At 42.8% G+C, this 12384-nt stretch overlaps 1 protein-coding gene across 2 annotated transcripts in view; it reads left to right on the forward strand.

Moving 5' to 3' along the window:
* Nucleotides 1-9127, forward strand: part of MRPS6 (mitochondrial ribosomal protein S6) — a 148611-nt gene extending 139484 nt beyond the window's left edge. For both annotated transcript variants that reach the window (XM_059921491.1, XM_059921490.1), the window contains exon 3: nucleotides 8565-9127. In XM_059921491.1, the coding sequence (XP_059777474.1) occupies nucleotides 8565-8754 (190 nt within the window). In that variant the 3' untranslated portion in view covers nucleotides 8755-9127. The remainder of the gene's footprint in view (nucleotides 1-8564) is intronic.
* The last annotated feature ends 3257 nt before the right edge of the window (nucleotides 9128-12384 follow it).

The raw sequence follows: 12384 nt of genomic DNA on the forward strand, positions 1-12384 counted from the left end.
AGTCATACTTGTAAACTACCTTGAGTGAGGAGCTCATCCTGAGAATGGAGATACGAGTCTACATGTTAGACGTGTGACGACGTTTGGTCTTGTGTGTTGATTCTGCGTAGCTAGGTTAGGGGGAGAAGCAGACGTTGTTACCTCATTGTGGGATAAAGGTGGAGCAGATGCCTCTGGAGATGCCGAGCCCCTCTTTTGGCCCCCTTCCTTTGAACAGCAGCTCGTCTGAATTTCAGAATGGCTTCTCCATGGCAGATTTCAGTGGGATGTAGGGAGTTCCGAGGTCGTTTTGTCAACCTAATTCCTATTTTTACAGGTCTGTTATGGACCTGTGCTGTCATGGGAAAGGGATCCTTGCAGGCTTCAGAAGCTGCCCAGACCTACAACTCCAAGTAGGCTGTTTCTGGGCTTCACTTCTCATTGTCATTCCTTAGGTCACCTGTGGTTAGAAAAACCCACTAATATATATAAAATAGATAACTAACAAGAACCTGCTGTATAAAAAAATAAATAAAATGAAATTCAAAAATTCAAAAAAAAAAAGAAAAAAGAAAAACCCAGTAGCTAGGAGTCAGGTGTCCACGACTGCCGCGTCATTTCCACAGCCTCCTGCGGGACTGGGAGACGTGTGCAGGTCTTGGAAGCCTGGGTTTCTGCTAGCACTGTGGCCCCTGTGACTTCTCTCCCTAGCTGGACTTAGTGTTCCAGGGGGTCAAGGCCATGTGTACCTCATCTTTTTAGTCTCCTGAGGTTTGCCCATAGTAGATGTTCATTGACTGGTTAAGTTTGCCCAAGATAAATCAGTGAGAAGAGGAATATATCCTGGCGGTAACCAAGAATTGGTCAGTGCATCCCTGTGTGGGAAAGCCATAAAGGACTATTGACCTGTGTGCTTGGGCTGCTAAGGCAGATGGAGATTGTCCTGGACTCCTGCTTGTTTCTCTCACAGTGGGGAGGGACAGCTTTGTTCCCTGGGAGAGAGATGTGGAGGTAAGAGGTTAGCTATTTTTTTTAATTAATTTATTTTATTTTATTTATTTTATTTTTGGCTGCGTTGGATCTTTGTTGCTGCGCCCGGGCTTTTCTCTAGTTGCAGCGAGCAGGGGCTACTCTTCGTTGCGGTGCGCGGGCTTCTCATTGCGGTGGCTTCTCCTTTTGTGGAGCACAGGCTCTAGGCACGGGCTCAGTAGTTGTGGCTCACGGGCTCTAGAGCGCAGGCTCAGTAGTTGTGGCCTTAGTTGCTCAGCGGCATGTGGGATCTTCCCGGACCAGGGCTCAAACCCGTGTCCCCTGCCTGCACTGGCAGGCGGATTCTTAAGCACTGCGCCACGAGGGAAGTCCAAGAGGTTAGCTTTCAACTGTGAATGTAAGGTTAGCTTTCAACTCTGAATACAGTAAGATCTGCCCATCTCTGAGCCGCTCCTAGCTCCTCCTCTCTCTTGGTGGTGTTTCCTTTTTGTGGAAATTTCCACAGTGCAATAAGGAGCATGGGAGTAGAAGCAGTCTTGCCCACATGAGCCCCAGGCGTAGATCAACAGTGTGATAAGCATGAAGTGACTGTCACAGCTGTGGTTGTGGGCACTAACCCATTTGCATCTTGGCCAGTGCTTTTGTTTGGGTTTGGTTGCTGGATGAGTGTCCTGACTGGTAGAGGGAAGGCAGAGTAGCTAAAAGAAGGTAAAGGCTGGAGGGGTTTTGGTAGTAACAGAGCCTCCTGAAGCCAAGCTTAGGGTTCCCAGACCTTTTTCTAGTGCGTTTCTTTATCCTTGAGAAACTGCAGAATGCCAGTTGCTGGCTAGCAAGAGGTGTATTTGACAGAGTGGGAGCTGAGGGCTCTGTAGTCTGGATCCTGCTTCTCCCTTTGTGACCTGGTGCAGATCAGTTCCCTGGAAAGCAGCGGAAGGGGTTGGACTGCGTCGTCTTCACGGTCCTCTCCCCATTCACTGGGGTTCTGTAACCCAGTGATCCCAAAGTTCTCTGTGGCTTCTTATGTCCTGGAGTCAAAAGATGTACTCTTAGAATCCTGGCTGAGGCCACTTAGTAGCTGAGTGACCTTGAACTAATGACTTAATCATTATAAAATTCAAAGGAGATAATGTGTAGGAAACCACTTTGAAAACTGCTGGTTGTTGCTGGGGAGAAGGCTGCTGGGCCCACACCAGCACCCAGCACCACTTCCTCTTGCACTTCTTGAGTTGCCACATGGAGTGGAGCTTCCACTTCTTCCTCCTCTTCCTCAGGAACTGTTTAAAAGAAAGTTCTATCTAAGACACTTGCCTTTTCATTTCTGAAATAATATCTGGCCTCTAGTTTCCATCCTTGGGTATTCTTTTTACCCTTATCACAAAATGGTATCCAGAAAGTTTTGGGTTATTTCTTAGCATTATTTGGTGAATGCCAGTGTATGGAGGGTACTGCTCAGGAAGACTGCACGAGAATTGATTTGTGGGCAGATGAGTTGCTTGTTGGCTATCGTAAACACACTCTCTCTTAGAAACATGTTTAGACTCAGAGGCTAGCCCACAAAAATACCTCTGTGGTGTAGTAGAATGGAAAATGGAAGAAGACAATGCTTGCTGAACCCCAGATATGGTATCTGAGTAACTTGAATACTTGACCATAAAGAGGGGCAGGCTTAGCTCACTAGAGCAAGAGACACCTGTGTACTCTGGAGGGAGGGGATGTGGAGCATTTACAGGGCTGGCAGTGGTAACTGCCGGGGTGGCTGTGTGCCCAGAGCATGTCAGGCCCTCGCTAAGCATGTCCCTCCATATATTACCCTGTGTAATAGATGGCATTTCACAGTGCACTACCTCCGGCTATCAGGGCTTTAAGTGGAGTAAAGCAAAAGAGGAAGACACGTCTATGGAAACTAGATGAAAAGCAAGGAAAGAGGAAGGAGCTCAGAGAGGGTGTATATGTGTTTAAAGAAAAACTGCCGCTATAGAATGAAGTATTGTGGGATGTTAACAGACAGAGGGTGAGGTCATAACTTGTCCATGGTAGCTAGGCAAGACATTTTGATGTATACTGGATGAAAGAACAAATGGATAAAAAGGGAAGAGAGATGCTGGAGGCCATGTTGAATGAGGGCGTTCGCAGCCCTGGCCACCAGGCGGCCATAATTATTGGGGGTTGGAGGAGTGGGAAAAGTGCTGGGGGTTGGCAAGGAGAAGGTAATTTAAGGTCGATTACACTTATTTTTTAGGCTCTAATTCAGAGCCTTACTCAAGGTAAGTAATCAATAATTAGCCATTGAACAAACGAGCAGTTCTTAAGTTGGGTGATTGCAACCATAGTGCCTGCTTTGTGGCGTAGAAATAAACAAGTAGAATTAAACCTTGGAAGATTTGCCCAGGTTGGTGTGTAATTTTCAGAGTAAGCCCAAATGGTGGTCTCATCATTGAGCACACGTGCAAGGCAGTGATCAATAAGTTTGCCAGGTCGTGGAGGAATTGGCATTTTTATTTCATTTCTTGAAAAACCCGCGGCGTTTTCATCAGCTCATCATCACCACTCTATATCGAGTCATTCACCAAGTCCTGCTCATTCAGCTTCTACATACCATTTTAAAATCAACAGCTTTGTGGAGGTATAAATGACACACAAGAAACTGCACATATATGTAAACCCATGAAATCACCACAATCAAGATGATAAATTGGTCACCCCTAAAGTTTCCTCCTGCCTCTTGTGATCCTTCCTTCCACTTATCCGCCATCTGATCTCCTTTCTTTCACTATAGATTAGCTTATGTTTTCTAAAATCTTACTTAGATAGAATCAGACAGTATGTACTCTTTTTTACTCTAGTTTCTTTTACTCAGCGAAATTATTATGAGATTCATCAGTGGTATGTATTAATAGTTTATTCCTTTTTATTGCTGAGTAGTGTGCCATTTTATGGATATACTACAGTTTGCTTATCAGTTTACATGTTAATGGATATTTGTGTTATTTCCAGTTTCGGGTTGTTACAAGTAAAGCTGCTATGAACATCGATGTAGAAGTTGTTCTGTGGGCATATGCTTTAATTTTCTTGGGTAAATCTAGGAATGGAATGGCTTGATCATAATGGCAGGTGTATGTTTAACTTTTTAAGAGACTGCCACACTGGTTTCCAAAGTTGGCTGTATCATTTTGCATTCCCACTAGCAGTGTATGAAAGTGTCAGTTCCTCTACATGCTCACCACACTTGGTATGGTCATTTTTTAGCCATTCTAGTAGGTAACTCTTCGTGGTTTTAGTTTGCATTTCTCTAATGACTAGTGGTATTAAGCATCTTTTCATATGCTTCTTCGCCATTGTATATCTTCAGTGAAATGCCTTTTCAAATTTTATGTCCATTTTTAAAAATTGGTTTTTTAATTAAACTTTGAGAGTTTTTAATATTCTAGAAATAAGTCCTTTATCAAATATGAGTTTGCAAGTCCCAGTGCATGGCTTGTCTTCTTATTATCTTAAGTGTATCTTTCAAGAGCAGTTTTTAATTTTGATGAAATCTAAAGTATCAAATTTTTCTTTTATGGATGGTGCTTTTGGTGTCATGTCTAAGGAATCTTTGCTTAACCCAAGGTCACAAGGATTTTCTCCTGTGTTTTCTTCTAGTTTTCTAGCTTTGTGTTTTATGTTTAGATTCGTGTTCTAGTTTGAGTTAATTTTTGTATATGGTACAAGCATGGATCAAAGAGCTCATTTTTTTGCCTATGGATATCAAATTGTTACAGCACCTTTTGTAGAAAGGACTACCCTTTCTTTACTGAATTGCCTTTGCACCTTTGTTACAAATCAGTTGTGCATTTGGATCTATTTCTGAACTCTCTATTCTATTGATCTATTTGTTTATCTTTATATAAATACCATACTGTCTTGATTACCATAGCTTTATAGTAAGTCTTGAAATCAGGTAGTGTTAAGTCCTTCAACTTCATTCTTTATCAAAGTTGTTTTGGCTGTTCTTGGTCTTTTGAATTTCCATATGAACTTAAGAATCAGTTGTCAATTTCTAACAGAAAAGTCTTAGGATTTTGACTGGGATTCTTTTGACTCTTTACGTCAGTTTGGGAAAATAGACAACTAAACAAGTTGAATCTTCCTACACCCATGAACAAGGTATACCTCTCCATTTATGTATGTTTTCTTTAACTTCTTTCAGCAATGTTTTATAGTTTTAATTTACAAGTCTTGCACATCTTCTGTCAGATTTATCACTGAATATTTAATATTTAATTTCAAGGTCTGATTATTTGTTGCTAGTATATAGAAATACAGTTGATTTTTGTTTATTGATCTTGTATCTTGCAGCCTTGTTAAACTTACAGTCTGGTATCTTTTCCATAAACTTCTTCAGATTTTTCTGTATACACGATCGTGACATCTGCAAATAAAGACAGTTTTACTTTTTCCTTATCAACCTGGATGCCTTTTACTTCTTTTTTTCTTGCCTTATTGCACTGGCAAGGCACTTCAGTAAAATGTCAGATAGAAGTAGTGAGAGTAGACGTTCTTGTTTGTTCCCGTTCTTAGGGGGAAAGCATTTAGACTTTGACCAGTTAGTATGATGTTAGCTGTAGGTTTTTCAAAGATGCTTTTTATAAAGTTGTAGAAGATTCCTTCTTTCCCTAGCTTGCTGAGAGTTTTTATCAGGAATGGATATGGGATTTTGCTAAGTGCTGTTTTTTGCATCTATTGGAATAATGATCACATGGTTTTTCTTTTTTAGTTTGTTAATATGGTGATTTTCATTGATTTTCAAATGTTAAGCCAATCTTGTATTCTTGGACTAAATCCTACTTGGTCAGGATACATTGTCCTTTTTATATATTATAGTAGTCAATTTGCTAAAATTTTGTTTAGAATCTTTTCATTTATGTTTATGAGGGATGTTGGTCTGTTTTTTTCTTTTCTTTTAGTGTCTTTGTCTGGTCTTGGTACCAGGGTAATGCTGACTTCATAGCACAAGTTCAAAAGTGTTGTCCTACTTTCCAGACCAATTTGTATCAGAATTGGTATATTTTTCTTAAACATTTGGTAGAGTTTGCCAGTGAAACCATTTGTGCCTATAGTTATCCTTGTGGGAAGGTTTTTAACTACAAATTTAATTTCTTTGATAGATATAGGGCTATTCAGGTCATCTGTTCCTTCTTGAGTGAGTTTTGATAGTTCGTATTTTTCTAGGAATTTCAGTTAGGTTGTCAATTTATTGCAAAAGTTTTTTTTATGATATTCCCTTACCATTCTTTTAATATCTGTAAACTTTGTAGTTGTTTCACCTTTCTCATTCCCAAATATCGGTAATTTGTATCTTATCTGTTTTTACTGATCAATCCAATTGGAATTGTATCAGTTTTATTGATCTCAGTGAACTAGTATTTGGTTTCACTGATGTTCTCTATTGTTTTTCCTGCTTCAGGGATTTCTGCTCTGATTTTTATTATTTTCTTTTTTGGTCTTACTTTGCATTTAATTTGCTCTTCTTTTCCTAGTTTCTTAAGGTGGAAGCTGAGGTCATTGATTTGAGGCCCTTCTTTTGTCTTACGTAGATGTTTAGTGCTGTAAGTTTACTGCTAAGTACTGCTTTAGTGGCATTCTCCAAATTTGATGTGTTGTTTTCATTTTCATTCAATTCAAAGTATTTTGTAATTTCCCTTTTGATTTCTTCTTTGACCCATAGGTTATTTAGATGTATGTTTAGTTTCCAAGTATATGGGAATTTTCTCAAGATTTTTCTGTATGACTCAAATCCCTTTAGATGTATTGAAACTCATTTTATGGCCGAGAATATGGTCATCCTTGGTAAATGTTTTGTATGCCCTTGAGAACCAATATGTATCTTGTTGTTGTTGGGTGGAGGGGTCTATAAATGTCAGATCCAGTTGGTTGAGGGTGGTGTTTGCTTCTTCTGTAACCTTGCTGGTTTTCTGTATACTAGGTCTTTGATTACTGAGAGGAATGTTAAAAGTTTCCACCTATAATTGTGGATTTGTCTCTTTCTCTTTTCAGTTCTGTTAGTTTTTACTTTCTGTATGTTGTAGCTCTGTTATCTGTACGTACACGTTTAGGAATTTTGTGTCTTCTTGGTGAGCCCATCGTTAAGTGTTGTCTCTTTTTTCCCCTGATAATTTTTTTTGCTTAGAAGTCTCCTTTGTCTGATATTACTGTAGCCACTTCAACTGTCTTTTGATTAGTGTTTTTGCATGATATATATTTTTCTGTGCTTTAAATTTAATTATTTTTACTTGAATAACTTTCCCACTAGGCTTGTGAATGGTCACATGGGAAGTTGGGAATTTTTCTTACGAGTTTTGAACCCTCTCCTTGTGTAGAATTACACAAAATGCCATACTTTTTCTAATAATGTTCTTCCTTGCTGAATTTGTTCATTTTTAATTTGGTCTTTCCTGCTTTCTGTGAGAATTCCACGTTTCATGCCAACACACCACTGTGAAATACTTACTGTGGACCTGATGTACGTTAGCCTATGCTCAAGCTGCTGGGGATGTAGCAACAAAGTCCTTCTTCTTAGGGCAGTTATATTTCAGTGGAGTGAGACAGACTGTAAACAAATATACACTGTGTTAGCGGTGATAAAGTGCTATGGGGAAAAAAATAAAGCATTAAGAAAGGGAGGTAAGAGGGATGAGGCTGGGTGGGCGGGGCAGAAGGGCTCTCTGACAAGGTGACTTTTGGACAAGACATGATGGAAGTGAGGGATGAACTCTGTGGAACTAAGGTGGAGAATATTTCTGGCAGAGGCACAAAGAGTGCAAAGACCTAGGATGGGAATATGCTTGGGAGAAGAGTGTGGCTGGAACCAAATAAGTGGTGTCAAAGGTCATCTGAACCAGCTGGAACATTGTAGAATTCTGAAATACTGCCCTGAAAACTGTACTTTAACAACACCGTGGTCCAAACCAAACAGTACAAGTGAGGCTTCAACTTTTGCAACAGAGCACGGGTGGGGTGGGCAGGGAATAGAGACACTTCTTCCTTTGCATTGGCATACGGCTAACTACTGATAAAGTTATTAAGACTGAAGACCAGTAGCTGTATGAGATGTCTGTCTGTATTAGTCTGGTCTGAGTAGATGAATGTTAAATTCTTTCTGTCACCCAAGATTCAAGTAGTTTTCTTTTTGTTCCTTGTCAGTTCTTGAATGTGCTGGATAGTCTTGGATGAGTCCCAGGCCTTTCTTAACCTTTTTCTAGTTTATGAAGTATGGCTGATGGTTCTTACTCTGTCTCTTAGGTGCATTAAGTCACTTGTAAAATCCTTTGGAAAATTAGAAGACTCATAGATGTTTTCACAAAAAGCATCAACTAATGGTTTGAAAAATTCAGTGGAGTGTAATGGGAAAGGCCGTAGGAAAAGGGAGGTCGGGCACACTACTACACTTTGGTTTAGCTGGTCAGCTGGCGGTTTCTATTTTGACAAAGATGTGTATGTGTGTTTGTGGGTAGTTGATGTCTGTATGTGGAGAGGAGTAAAACAAAAACATTGACCAAAATAGTGAGATTGCTGTATTTCAGAATGCAGCATATTCACAAATTTTTATTTTATTGCAGGTATTTCTTGGTGGATTTTTACGCACCGACAACAACTGTTGAAGGCATAATGGAGCACTTGTCTCGAGACATTGATGTGATTAGACCAAATATTGTAAAACACCCTCTGACCCAGGAAGTGAAAGAGTGTGAAGGGATCGTCCCAGTCCCACTTGAAGAAAAGCTGTATTCCACCAAGAAGAGGAAGTGAGAAGATTCACCAGATTTTAGCCTTCTATTTAATTCTCTCACTTTTGAGCACCATGGATTAATAACTTACCAGCTTGATCTTTATGTAAGAGGGTGCTTTCAGTGCCCTTTGATTTTCTAAGGTACTTTTAGTTCTTGGTCCCCTTTGCTGTGAGAAGTCGGGGAATGGCCTCCTTAGAGCCACTTTGTAATATATGGCATCAGTGCTCCCTGCTCGACTGCGTTTCACGAATGTAATTTGTCAGTGAGGACTTTGCCCTGCAGCAGCACTAACACCGCTTTGAAGAGCAAAGATTATAAAAACCACTTTGGATTGCACGCTAGTCATTCAGACTGTATACCACCATGCAAAATAAAATTTTAAGACCATCGTATTATATGAGTAACTTTTGATCAGAGTGAAAGTCTGTGATTTTAAAGAACTTTTGCCTCTTCACCTCCCCCAGCACCGTGCCCCATCCGAGGCCTCACAGCTCCAGTCTGCCCAGAATGCTGGCAGCGTGTGGGTGGGGCTCCCGGTTACCAGCGCAGGTTCAAGACTGGGAGAAGCCAGGGTGAGGGCAGGTGGGATGTGTCTGCCCCTTGACTCCTGGGCAGTCACTTTCCCTTTCATCTCACAAGTAACTTGTCCTTGTGGTGGGTGCTGCTCTTGGTAGAGGGGCGTGTGTGTTCTGTGGCGGTTGGTGGTGGCACCGCTTCCTGTCATTCCTCTGCCAGTAGCATTGCTTCCTCACTGTCCCTCGGGCCTGCAGACCTCTTTGGGGAAGTGGCCACCTTTGAACTCTGCACCTCTTCCCTTCTCCCCGCTACCCTGATGAGTCGGAAGCCAATTGCTGTTGAGTTGGGGATGCCCAAAGAGCTAGCTGGCGCCATGCCTGTGGCTAGTGGCATGCTAAGCTCGTAAGTTAGGGGGACTTGTAAGAAGATACATCTTTTTTTTTAAAGTTTATCCCTTCATTTTGGAAGGCCTTTTTTAAAAAAATTTTATTTATTTATTTATTTAATTTATTTATGGCTGTGTTGGGTCTTCGTTTCTGCGCGAGGGCTTTCTCTAGTTGCGGCAAGTAGGGGCCACTCTTCATCGCGGTGCGCGGGCCTCTCACTATCGCGGCCTCTCTTGTTGCAGAGCACAGGCTCCAGACGCGCAGGCTCAGTAATTGTGGCTCACGGTCCTAGTTGCTCCGCGGCACGTGGGATCCCCCCAGACCAGGGCTCGAACCCGTGTCCCCTGCATTGGCAGGCAAATTCCCGACCACTGCGCCACCAGGGAAGCCCAAGATACATCTTTTTTGTTATTGTTTTTATTTGATACTCATAGACCTATTTTTAAAAACGACATTGTCCTAGAAATAAAAAGATAGGTTTTGCTTTGAGACATTTTTGTGTTGGCAGGGGAAGTTGAGTTTGAAATGTTGTTAATACTTTGAGACTAAGAAGCAGCTAGTCTTTGCTTAAAATTGATTTAATTAGGGTTATCATATTTAGCAAATAAAAATGCAGGATGGCCAATTAAATTTGAATTTCAGATAAATAACGAGTCAGCTTCCACATAAGTATGCTCCAAATATTGCATGGAGTACACTTATAGCAAAAAATGGTGCATTGTCTATTTGACATTCAGATTTACCTGGATGTCCTGTATTTTATGTGGTAACCTTGGTATAACTCACATAAAGGAATAAGCAATACCAAGCCAGAGACAGCAAAGCTGAGAAGGAAATAAAGTCAACATCCAGCATCCTGGCTTCAGCTGACTACACTGGTAACGAGGCAAGTTACGGAAGAGAACGCAGTGGGTGTGCTCTAATGTGCCCCAAACCCTTATTCCCTCAACCTACCAGAAAACTGATCTAGAAACCAACTGAAATTTCATTTCTGGTCAGTGCCAGATAATCTGTTCTGTGAGCCTGAATTTATACCACAGTCTGAGAATTCTCCTTTAAGAAGTTCCATATGTGGTCTCTGCCCCAGGCCTGGGAAGCTGGGGACCTCGGGTCCCTGGCAGTGGGTTGGCTTCTGTGGTGGGTGAGGATGAGACTTTTTCCTGCAACAGTCACTGGCATCTCCTCCTCAGTCTCCTCAGAGCTGGTGAATTGGAAGAAATTGACCGGCCTTTCCATCTTCCCACAGCGGGGCCCTGCACGGGGTGTCCATCAGCAGCCCAAACGACGAAGTTTCTGCACACAAGTTGTTGGGGGAAGCGCCAGTTACTAAGTCGAAATCTCTGTTTGTACTAATTACACAGTCAGATCATGTCAAAGCAGGAGGGGGCCCAGAGATCTGGCCTCTGCCTCTTTTTAATGGTGAGACTGAAGCACAGGCAGATGTGCAAGAGAGGTGCCCCAACAGCCAGGAGGAGCCCAGCTCCAAACTAGTCCAGGGCTTCCTCCGTCCGTGATGCTGCCTGTCTCTGCCCTGGATGATCAGATTCCGCACTTTGCTTATTCTTAAGAGCCCGGGCAGCATCCAGCTTCAACTTCCTCCAGAAGCAAAAAGCTATTAAAAAGTCTCTTTGAAGAGCAATAGTTCAGTCAAGAGGGTCATTAAGAACTGTACACTGGAAATAAAAGGGATAAAGTGGAGATTATCGGGGAAAATATGCTTCTTCCTGTTTCATTAGGAATTTCCTGAAAGCGCAGGCTCTCAGCCAGGGCTCGAGGGAGCACAAACTCTTCCACCAAATGGCTTGGGTCTCGATGTACTTTCACTCAGGTGCTATCTGAGGTGCGTCTTGCGTTTTCCTTGCAGTGTATTATGTGCGTGCTGCGTGCCGTATGCTGTGCTGCGCACACTTAATCTGTCACCTCATTTAGCCCTTTCAGCAGCTCTGTGAGGGAGTGGTGTTATGCCCTGTTTTTTGCATGAGAAAACAGACTCCAAGGGATTTGAACTTGACCCCACAAGTACCAAGTGACAGCTGGGATCTTGAACTGGGGACCCTGACGCCATGGAGTCTTTTCTATCCAGTAGCACTGAGGTTGTCACTGTCCTCTCTGGTTAAACAAGGCACCTGGGTGACAGGGGTGAGTTAGTGTCACTCAGAGAGTAGCAGTTGTCCTCGTGTCCTGAGTGTGGTGCTGGCACTTTCTTTTGCTGCACTTGCTAGCCCCTAGGAAATCGACGGACTCTGTCGGGCATTCCAGGTCATCGAGTGTTCAGAATCCTGTGGCACAGTTTAGAGCGGCTTAGGAAGGAGGCTGGCTAAGTAGGACAACTGTGCTGTGTGCCAGTTCCCCTCCAAAATGAAGCCACTGTCCCTGCCCCCTGAGGCGCTGATTCATAGCTGGACCTTCAGCCACTAAGGGGCCCTTGCCCCCTTGCAGCCTGTTGGGATGCCAGGGTTTGAGCAGGGCCTATGTGCAGGTCACCTCCGGGCCGCATCTTTGCCCTGGGTCCCCTTGCCCGGGCTGGCGGCAGGCAGAGGCAGTGTTTGGGTGGTCTGCCCCTTCAGTGGACGGTTATCAGTGAAGTGCTGGGAGTAGAGCAGCGGACAAAGACAGTCCTGGGGGGCTGATAGCTGGGAAGGCAGAGTGGCGTGGGTGTTGCCACATGGGGGGCGCTGCAAAGGGAAAGAGCAGAGGGCGTGGCCGGGAGGGGACAGGGAAGCTGAGACCTGCAGGATGCGGAGCCA

This window comes from Balaenoptera ricei, chromosome 4 (assembly GCF_028023285.1).
Source record: "Balaenoptera ricei isolate mBalRic1 chromosome 4, mBalRic1.hap2, whole genome shotgun sequence".
In the NCBI taxonomy this organism is placed as follows: domain Eukaryota; kingdom Metazoa; phylum Chordata; class Mammalia; order Artiodactyla; family Balaenopteridae; genus Balaenoptera; species Balaenoptera ricei.